This window comes from Bos grunniens, chromosome 12, assembly GCF_055505025.1.
Source record: "Bos grunniens cultivar Pamir isolate PY7600 chromosome 12, Bosgru_T2T1.0, whole genome shotgun sequence".
NCBI classification, from domain to species: Eukaryota; Metazoa; Chordata; class Mammalia; order Artiodactyla; family Bovidae; genus Bos; species Bos grunniens.
Genome location: NC_141176.1, coordinates 80,995,520 through 81,006,854, shown reverse-complemented (window position 1 = coordinate 81,006,854; position 11,335 = coordinate 80,995,520). Strand labels below are relative to the sequence as shown.

Here is an 11,335-nt window from a genome sequence, read left to right as displayed (position 1 = left end):
ATATAATTAACAGCATCTGTCAACATTCACAGGGCCCTATATAGAACAAGCAGGCCCTACAGCCCTTACTAAACAGCAACCTCCAGCCTCTGGTACCTTAAAAATCCACAAGACCTAAACAAAGAGACACCCCCAAGCCATCAGTGGAAGGACACAGATACATTTCTGTGATACCAGCAGGGCCACAAAGCAACTGCTAATTAATGTTAATTATCTAGAACAATTCTGTGAACGTGAATACCGTTGAGATTTCAAATTAGCCAGCTATCATCAAAAATATAAAATACTGTTCATATCTAAACTTACTAATTTAAAAATCTTTCTCATGTTTTTATTTTTAAAAGCTATGAAAATGATCTACTAACCTCCCTTTTTAATATGATGAATTCTCAGCTTGACCATTTCTGTAAACAGAATTCTACAGCAATTTTTAGTTTTTGAAAAAATACATTTCACCCATGAACATACATACAAAACAACAAGAAAAAATCCAGAGGCAATTTCATTAAATAAATTTATTTGTTAAAATAATTTAACTCCAAATACAACTGTTGAATTTGCATTGAGTTATAACTACAATTCATGTTTTAACTGAAAGGTCAAGGTTTAACAACTGACACTGTTACAAAACAATAAACTGTTGTTCAATTTTAAATGGTCAGTTGTATTAGAGCTCAACAATTAACTGTGAACTATATTTATCTCTGGGAAACCCCAAATCAATAAGGATAAGTCTGTTTCCAAAACCCACTGCAGTCATTCTTGAAACCCTGATCAAGATTTAAGAGATGCACAATGACACGTTAATTAAAAAAAAAAAAAAGACCCCCATAGTCTTTAACATTTGATTGGCTAAGGAGACCATTAAAGCTTACCCAAGTGCTAACACAGGACTACCGAGAAGAACAAAAAACCACAAAACAAACAAACAAAAACCCAATGGCAACAAGCGAAATAAGCACTTTCATATTCATACACATAGACAATATTCCTACTGGACGACTCCTGAAAACAAGCAGCAGACATCCTCAGGCAACATTTCTTTATATAGAAAAGCAAATATCAGTAGTTTGACCACAGAAAAGTGATGGCAACTGTAGTGATTAGAGTCAAAAGTTCAGTCCTAATTCTACAAACCAAAGAAGAAAAATCATCAAAGCACCTTTCCATAGTTTAAGGAAGATTTTATGTAATACTTTTGATCAGATGCTGGCTTGTTTTGTATGAGTTGAACAAAAAGAAAGGCATCAGTTACCATCACTATCACAGCTTAAGAGAACCAAAAAACAACAAAAAAGTTGCGACATAGAACAAAAAATCTTACCAAAAAAAATGCTGCTTTTGTATAAAAGTAAAACAAGACAAAACAAAGGAAAAAAAAAAGAAAACCTTATCGTAGTAGCTAAAGAAAAAGTGGGTCTTTGGATCAAACCATAACATTTTTAAGGCATGTTAGAAAAACTTTCACTTATCTAGTTGCTATTCTGATCAGGGCATAAAATAAATAGCGACACAAGGTCACCAACTATTAATCATGTGCCAACAAATTTCATCTTCCTGTTCTTAAGCTCTGTATTAACATCTCAACAAACACATTCATTCAAGCTGAGTTATTTTCATACCAGATGAAACACCAACAGTAAGAGCACACGAGGGTTTCCAAGTTTCTGGATATATTTGATGCTTTGTCACTAAATACGCAGGGCTGGGTGGAAACACTGATCAGGCAGCCATATCAGTTATTAACATCTTTACAGTAAAAATAAAAACAACCACCTTATTGTCTGACATAAACACATCTAACTAAAACCCAAATTTTTAGATAATCGTTTCCACCTTATATCCTGCCATACCTTTCACATTATTTAACTTATTTTTCTTGTCTGCATAGCAATCCACAATGTAAAACCGTAAAATCTTTATAGATTTTTTATATGTAATCTTACTTGCCATAAATTTCTACTAAATATGGAATTCTAAAAACCAGAATCATTCTGAGAAGTCAGAGGCTTCAAAACTCAAACAGTGCACTAACAAATATTTCTCTTTCAGTTGATAAAAATCATACTTCTTGAATCACTGACTTGTCTACATGATTGAGTCAAATCACCTTTTACATGACCAAATTTGATGCAGTAAAACTGGTTAGAACTTTCTGGCCTATAAAAGGTGCTTCATAATTGGGAATTATTCAAAAAATTATATTGAAGAATGCAAATATTCACAATTCAAAGACTTTTGACAACCATGCCTGGTTTGACCCACACATCTGTCTTCTCATTTATGAAAAGTACTATCCACCTTTTTTCTCTCCTCCAACATTAACATCAGTTTACTAAACACTTGGGGGGCGGGCTAGCAATGATTTCAAGAATGTATTAAAAAAAAAAAAAAAGACAAAAAAAATGTTTTTGCTCCATGGTATTCTGCAGGACAGATTCTCAGTATAGGCAACTATCTCTGACTTGTGCCAAATTCTTCAGAACATTAACGCACGTGCACACGCAAACACACATTCTCACTCAGTAACACACGTAAGACCCAAGGTGACTTGCACAAGAGTGTGAAACCGACAAGAAATTTGAGGCGGTATGCAGATCACAGGCTCGGTGATACTGCAGTTCTGAAGGCCAAATTCATCTCCAGAGGATCAGCTCAAAACACTCTCTTCGGCATTTTATAACTCTGAAGGTGGTTGAAAACCCTTCTGCGCTTGATTGTAAAACTTATGAATACGTTTTTCCTGTGCCATTAGTCATGCAAATGATAAATACTTGGCGGCTATAAAAACCAAAAATGTCAGGGCTTGAGCACCTTTTCAAGACAAAATATTCACTCTAGCTTTATTTGCCACTTCAGTAATCAGGGCAAAATTGTTGTAAGAAAATCTTTATAGAATTTTCCAGGAAAATTAAAGGGTTTTTTTTTGTCTCTTACCTTCCACTCTATAATTTCTGTTCTACTTTTAAGCCCCAATTATTTCACATGGTTATTCAAATTTTTTTTTAATGCCTGCAATAAAGCTCTGCTATAGAAAACTTGATTTTGAAAGCAGGTTAGCCAAGAATCACACCACAACCATAGCCCTTAAAGGCAAGAAGGAATTTGCTGCTTTAACGAACATAAAAATGCAAGATATCGGTACTGTCCTGTGAGGTTTCTGCAAACGGGAACATGTGGATGCAACATGGCTTCATTTTCCTTACACGATGGTACTAGTTCATCTACTGGAACGCTTCTCATTAGTAAGGCTAGGCAATCTTTTTCCATCACAGTTGCTTCCTTCTTGTTCAGTAAAGTAACAAAGACCATCCCTGCTTGGTGAACAGAGGGGTGGGTCTGGGGTTTTAATTTGACTCAAACCCTTGTGAGAGTCTCCACTTTCTGGGCAAAGCAGGTGATGACATTCTAACATCAGGCTGTATTTTCACCCAACCTGTGCTGACTCTGGCTCTATCAGAGACTGGTGCGTGAGTTAGTTCTGTGTCACAAATTAGGATAACATCTACAATTAAGCATCAACCTTGAAAAACAGAAGTGTGTCAGCTGAGCAAAGAATCTCTCCCTGGAATGCTGTCGGCAGGTCAGCTGCTATTACTTCCTTGATGTGATACATTGGTTAGAAGCACTATCTCAGTTCCTGAAATTCAGTACTCTGGTAGGAAAATATTTCTCCTTGACTCATCTATTTTTTTTAAAGAAGACAAAATATTTTAATGGTTAAGCGGTCACAGGAATTCTTCCGGTTTCTGTCCCGTGATTACTTTTAACGTTGACCATAGTTGCTTCTGTCAACTCAAGTGACAATGCCATCATAGCTTTCGAAGGAGGTCGCCCTGTGGATCAACTGGGCCACTACGCCTGAAGTTGCAGGTGCCTGGAGGGGACTGAGGACGATGGTGAAGACTGCAGTAACTGGACCCAAAGGTGACTCAGAGATATCAGCTGACAATCGCCGCTTGGCTCTGAAGGACAATCTGCTGCTTCCCTGGAGGTTCACACCGCACACCCTGCAGGCTCCATGGTCGAGCAGGAGAGGCTGGTGTCGCCTCCAATGGTGGGGGGCGGGCAGCCACATGTCAGTGCTATTGTATGTTACACGCAGAACAGCACGGGTCGTCCTTGTCGGGCTGTGCGGCATAGTTCATCTGCCTCACGATTTCGGCGAAGAGTTCGTCCACCATGGTTTTACTCTTGGCCGATGTCTCCATGAAAGGGCAGCCCCACTCCTCGGCGAGGGCCCGGCCTTCATTGGAGGACACCTCTCTCTCACTTTCCAGGTCTACTTTGTTCCCCACCAAGATGACCGGCACTTTCTCATACCTAGGAGAGAACAGACACGGACACAGGGGTTGGAGACGTTAGCACAGAGCTAGACAGGTGAAGTGGATTTTCTCTTTTTTCATCATATACTACAGAGTCCCTTGGACAGCAAGGAGATCCAACTGGTCCATCTTAGAGGAAATCAGTCCTGAATATTCACTGGAAGGACTGATGCTGAAGCTGAAGCTCCAATACTTTGGCCACCTGATGTGAAGAACCGACTCATTGGAAAAGACCCTGATGCTGGGAAAGATTGAAGGCAGGAGGAGAAGGGGATGACAGAAGATGAGATGGTTGGACGGCATCACCGACTCAATGGACATGAATTTTAGTAAGCTCTGGGAGTTGGTGATGGACAGGGAGGCCTGGTGTGCTGTAGTCCATGGGATCGCAAAGAGTTGGACACGACTGAGCCACCGAACTGAACTGATACTACAGATATTCTCCTTAGCTACATGAAAAATTATTTGCTCCAGTTGGTTTGACATTGGCCAGAAGGCATTTAGAAGCAGCTCTCACAGTAGATCACAAATGGGTTGTTCAAAATGATGTTTTAATCAATTACATATCTTTTAAAATCAATTTACCTTTCCAGATATACTTGGAAAATTATTATCAGAATCTCAGAATAATCCCCTTGGATGGATTAATGTAAACTTTGTTCATTATAAGGGATGTTTATGCAGAATTTCAGATGATGAGGTAATACCTCTAGTGACTAAACACGTAATTTGAATTTTATAAATTTTACTGTGTTCTAAAAGTATACCAGGGTTTCCCAGGTGGCTCAGTGGTAAAGAACCTGCCTGCCAATGCAGGAGACACGGGTTTAATCCTTGGGTTGGGAAGAACCCCTGGAGAAGGACATGACAACCCATTCGAGTATTCCTGCCTGAAAAATCCCAGGGACAGAGGAGCCTGGTGGGCTACAGTTCATGGAGCGCAAAAGAGCCAGACACGACTGAGCAACTGAAATGACAATGAAAGTGTACAAAACTGATCACATTCTAATCATTCCTGAATAAGAAAAAAGCTGGCAGAACTCACTAGGATGGAACCCACCAAATACAACTATGCTCTATCCCTTTATACAAACTGTCACAGATTAGCCTGTTGAAAGGTAATTACTGTTCTTTTCAGCCTGACAAGGACTTAAACGTTCCAATCATTAGCTCTGTTTGATGTCGTCTCTTCTTTTCCTTCCTGACTAGAATCAGCGTGCTATAGATTAAATGTGTGTTCCCTGAAATTCGGATGTTGAAACCTAATCCCCCATGGGATGGGATTTAGGAGGTCAGGCCTTTGGGAAAGGACTGGGTCATGGACGGGATTTGTGTCCTTATACAAGAGACCCCAGAGATCACTGCCCTTATAGCCACGTACAGACAGAGTGAAAAGATGACCCTAGGGAAGTGGGCCCTCACCAGATACTGAACCTTCCAGAGCCTTGACCTTAGACTCCCCAGCCTGAAGAAATATGAGGAATAAATTTCTGTCGTTTAAGCCATGCAGTCTGTGGTATTCTTGTTACAGAAGCCAGATGGACTAAGATAAGGTGTCTGTAAGTCAAGATGTTTGGAAAATGCTAACAGACAACAGAAATATGAAAAGAACAAAGACAAGAGGTCGTAAATCATTTTGTACTGAAAGATGATTCTCTCTACAATGGTTATTCATGGTGTAAAAAACAGATGCTACTGTGCAAATTTATTTACTACTTGTGTTTGTTTGTTCTAAGCAATGTTGCTAATACGTTTTTACTTTATACATCGTTCTAAAGGCTTTTTGTGATTTCAGCATAAATCAATATGTGTGTCTGTACTTTCTCTTCTAAGCAGAATCTCTAAATTTATCAAGGAAGCAAACTGCAAAACTGCACACAAGTGATAACAAATGTGACTAGACACAGCTAATCTGTTAGAAACTACACACAGTCAGGATTTACTAAGGCAGGATTTGTGCAGCGTTTTTATCATTCAGGAACCAGTGACGGGCAGGCAGTTAATGCTAGCAACAATACTTTCACAGCTTCATCTTCTGGGCAACATGGTTCTCTCCGCTCACTCTAATTTATAAAGCTAACTGTATTCCCAACAGAGTCTCGTTTTTTCCCTTTGACACAAGATCACACTGACAACGGTCTCAACAAGAGGGCATGCTCTAGGCAGTGTGCTCCTTAGCAGTCTGAAACACACAACTTCAAAGTGCAGCCACGAAATTAAAAGACTCTTACTCCTTGGAAGAAAAGCTATGACAAACCTAGAAAGTGTATTAAAAAGCACAGATAACACTTTGCTCACAAACGTCCATACAGTCAAAGCTATGGTTTTTCCAGTGGTCATGTATGGATGTGAGAGTTGGACCATAAAGAAGGCTGAGTGCTGAAGAATTAATGCTTTCAAACTGTGATGCTGGAGAAGAGTCTTGAGAGTCCATTAGACTGCAAGGAGATCAAACCAGTCCATCCTAAAGGAAATCAACCCTGAATATTCTTTGGAAGGACTGATGCTGAAGCTGAAGCTCTAATACTTTTGCCACCTGATGAGAAGAACTGACTCATTGGAAAAGACCCTGATGCTGGGAAAGACTGAGGGTGGGAGGAGAAGGGATGAAAGAGGATGAGATGCTTGGATGGCATCACCAGCTCGATGGCCATGAGTTTGAGCAAATTCTGGGAGATGGTGATGGACAGGGAAGCCTGGCACGCTGCAGTCCATGAGGGCACAAACAGTCGGACATGACTTTGTGACTGAACAACAGCATTATCAAAGATAAATCTAAGATTTGGATATTGTCATTTCGCAGGAAATGGATCTGGACAACTCTAATTTTTATCAAAGGACTTTGCATGCATTTACTGTGTATCAGCAGTGATTATGCTCTCTGATCATACTGAGAGCTCTGAACGTAGGACCCAAGAGTTGTGCACATCTAGGACCTTCACATACAACAGTTACGTGTTCCTCTTGTGGCTCAGCTGGTAAAGTATCTGTCTGCAGTGCAGGAGATGCCAGGTTCGATCCCTGGGTCAGAAGATCCCCTGGAGAAGAGAATGGCTACTCACTTCAGTATTCTTGCCTGGAGAATCCATGGACAGAGAAACCTGGGGGCATACAGTCCATGGGGTCGCAAAGAGTTGAATACAACTGAGCGACTAACACTTTCACTTTCAGTCAATGTATTATATATTTATCCATCCATTTAACAAGTGTTTATTTGATAGAAGCCTATTTTTGTGCTAGATGCTATTCAAAACACTTAAGATACATCAGCGAACAAAGCAAAGAGCTCTGCCATATAGTCTAGCAGAGAAGATAGTGGTTGATAATAAACCCAAGTAAATAAGTAAATTATTGGTTTACTAATGAAAGTGAAAGAGGACAGTGAAAAAGTTGGCTTAAAGCTCAACACTCAGAAAATGAAGATCATGGCATCTGGTTCCATCACTTCATGGGAAATAGATGGGGTAACAGTGGAAACAGTGTCAGACTTTATTTTTGGGGGCTCCAAAATCACTGCAGATGGTGATTGCAGCCATGAAATTAAAAGACACTTACTCCTTGGAAGCAAAGTTATGACCAACCTAGATAGCATATTCAAAAGCAGAGACATTACTTTTTCAACAAAGGTCCGTCTAGTCAAGGCTATGGTTTTTCCAGTGGTCACGTATGGATGTGAGAGTTGGACTGTGAAGAAAGCTGAGCACTGAAGAATTGATGCTTTTGAACTGTGGTGTTGGAGAAGACTCTTGAGAGTCCCTTGGATTGCAAGGAGATCCAACCAGTCCATCCTAAAGGAGACCAGTCCTGGGTGTTCTTTGGAAGGAATGATGCTAAAGCTGAAACTCCAGTACTTTGGCCACCTCATGCAAAGAGTTGACTCATTGGAAAAGACTCTGATGCTGGGAGGGATTGGGGGCAGGAGGAGAAGTGGACGACAGAGGATGAGATGCCTGGATGGCATCACTGACTTGATGGACGTGAGTTTGAGTGAACTCCAGCAGATGGTGATGGACAGGTAGGCCTGGCGTGCTGTGATTCATGGGATCACAAAGAGTCGGACACGACTGACTGACTGAACTGAACTGAACTGAAATGGTGTTAAGTGTGATGGGAAAAAACAATCGCAGAACAGGGAGGGGGCTGGGGGCACAGGTGCAATTTTAAACCAGAAGAGCAGGGAAGGCCTTGCTGGGATGGTGGCAGTTGAGCAAGACCTGAAGGGAGGGAGGGAGTTTGCCAAAAAGGTGTCTGGGGAAGAGCATTCCAGACAGGACACAGACCAGGCAGTGTGAACGCTGGTGGGAAGAAGAGCAAAGGGCCCGCGGGGTCCATCTGTATCGCCTCCCTGACTCCAGCAGTCAGAAATCCTGCGGTGTAGGGAACTTGTTCACTTGGAACAAATGAACTTTGGAACCTGGGTGGCGAAAGTGGCCTCAGAAGACGAATGTGACCTTTACAATGAGATCGACTGGATTATTTAGGAAGACTAGGTGCTTGGTTAGCAGGAGATAATTAGTATTTTCATCTCATGATCATTATTTACCATAGTTTGGTGAGCTGTCTTGATTTTTGCTCCCCACTTTCTATTAATAAACATATCACTTAGGAATGAAATTGAAGATGCAAAATCCCCCAAACACTTAATTTATGTGTTACTGTTGATGTGATCATGAACAGGGCACTGCTGTATCCACATCTCAGGTATCAGCTGGTTTCTCATCGACTTCAGCGTATTTTCCTTAGTATTTCCTTTGAGAGCGCAACCAGGGTCATACAGTGGCTTTTGCAGCTCAAATCGCTTTACTTTTGTTTATGGTCTGAGAACTAACACTGGTTTTATTAACATGAATGTCCCTGTTGTTAACAGTATTCATAAGCACAGTTACATAATGTATTAATAAACAGAGCTAGTTCTTTTGAGCAGCTCTGCTTAATGCATTGAATGAAACATCAGAAACACTGGCTTGAGTATCACTTAGCTGTAGAGCACTGATGGGCTTCTCCACACGAGGCGGCTTTGTAAACCTGAACAGTTCAAGCGCATCTGATGTTTATCAATGGTCTTTATGTAACTGTCCCGATAGGGGTATATGTGTATGTGAATTTAATTGTGGTTGTGTCTAAACTCAGCTGATCACTAAGATTCCCAGGCCCAAATCCGGGGTTACTGAATCTGAATTTCTGGGATTGGGCCTAAGTGCCTATTTAAAACTGTGTCTAAGTTCTGAAGAATGATTGTGAGGTTCAGCAAGGTTTAGGAATCACTGACCTGTTGTTACTTGTGACCCTAGACAGCACTGGGTGTGTACAGCTCATGGTTTTATACTGCGGCAAGCCCAGGCTCAGTTCCTTTTCCCCTCGTTGATTCACCAATGATAACCTGGGGACAGATGCCACCACACTCAGTTCCTTTGACTTCCTTTTGAGGGTGCTCTATTGTAGCATGTTAAAAGAGGCTAGGCCCTCACACGAATTTCAACACTGTGCTATTTCCTTACTCACTTTTCTGTAAGCAGGCTGAAATACAATTCTCTTTGAACTCAGAAATGAGAATTGGACAGAGTTTTACTTTCCCTTGTTCAACCTTCTACCCATTGTTAAAAATCTCACCTACCAAGAGAGTCTCAAGGTAAAATGTCAGAACACCTGATGCTTTAATCATTTCCATGACAACCTCACCAAATGGGTTGTATCTGAACATCTTTAGTGATGCGGAACTCACATCTCAGGCAACCCATTTTGTCCCGTCAGCTCTGTTAAAATGTGAGTGTTAAAAAGTTGGTGCTAAAAAGTTTATCCCTATCTAATGAGCTGTGACCTATAACACCTTGTCCTTCCTGTGACTGTTGAGAACACAGAAATCTTTTCTCACAGGTTTTCTTCCCCATCTCCCTGCTCAAATTAAGTAACGCAAGATAATTTTTTAAAGTCCATGGCAATATTTAAATAAGTAAAGACGAAAATGAAAAAACATCCTTCATTTCACCTCCATGAGAATGACTGCTATAACTATTTTGGTGTGTATCGTTTCACGCTATTTTCTTATACATACGTATACAAATGTAGATTTTTCGGAAAGGCGAGCATACCCGTTATATTTAGTCGCTCTATTTTCACTTATTATCTTGGACTTTGTATACCCATAAGTGGTATGCATCATATTAATGGTTAAGGAGTACTCCATTTTATAGTCTATGTGATAATAAACGTACCATAACTTAATTACGCCCTCCCCATTTGTGTGTGAAGCGTTCCCCTCCCTGTGTTCTCATTAACCAACAGGAAACCAATGAACCACACCTACACAGGGAGCTTCCTTCTCAAAAGTGTGCACAGTGTGTGTTGTATGCGTGTGTGTATGGCAGACCCTCTGAACCAGGAAAAACACCACCACCACATTTCTAGATTAGTTCAGACTACTGTGCTCACACACATGCAATCTTGACTGACATCCAGGAATTTATACTACAGCCAGTAGAGCTGAGGTCAAGGGTGCCTGTTTCCCCACCCTTGGGATGGGTATTTTTAATCTTTCAGGGAAGTATGATGGCAGTTCTAGACAAAGAGAGTGGTTTTATGGCTGGGAGTTGAAGGCCCCAACCACAGCCTGCTAGCATAAAAACATCAATACTTCTTATAAAGGTGGAAAACGTAAGCTAAGTAAGGCTTCCTTCTTCCTCTAAACTGACTTGTTTTGAGGTGACTAAACATTTCATCTTAAAAGGGAATTTCTGGTAATTTAGCTTGAATAATAAAAGGAAACCAAAATTCCTGGCGGTAACGGTCTCCTGGTTTCAGACTGCATGCATACTGAAGAAGAACAGAAAGAAATCTGTAAATGTAATCTAAAAATTAAGTAAGGGCTGTAATGACACCAGAAAGATATACAAGGCACTCAGGGCTACTCCATGACGATACAAATGAAAATAATCTGTTTTTACAGAAATTAAGAGCTGACACTGTATCTGAAGAACAGTGTGATGGGGAGGGACCAATTGGTCATGACAATG

At 40.6% G+C, this 11,335-nt stretch overlaps 1 protein-coding gene across 1 annotated transcript in view; it reads right to left on the bottom strand.

Annotated features, from left to right (window-relative positions):
* Window positions 1–500: 500 nt before the first annotated feature.
* RAP2A (RAP2A, member of RAS oncogene family) overlaps window positions 501–11,335 on the bottom strand; it is a 41,627-nt gene continuing 30,792 nt past the window's right edge. Inside the window, exon 2 of the mRNA XM_086330327.1 lies at window positions 501–4,323. Within this exon, the coding sequence (XP_086186453.1) occupies window positions 4,086–4,323 (238 nt within the window). The 3' untranslated portion in view covers window positions 501–4,085. The remainder of the gene's footprint in view (window positions 4,324–11,335) is intronic.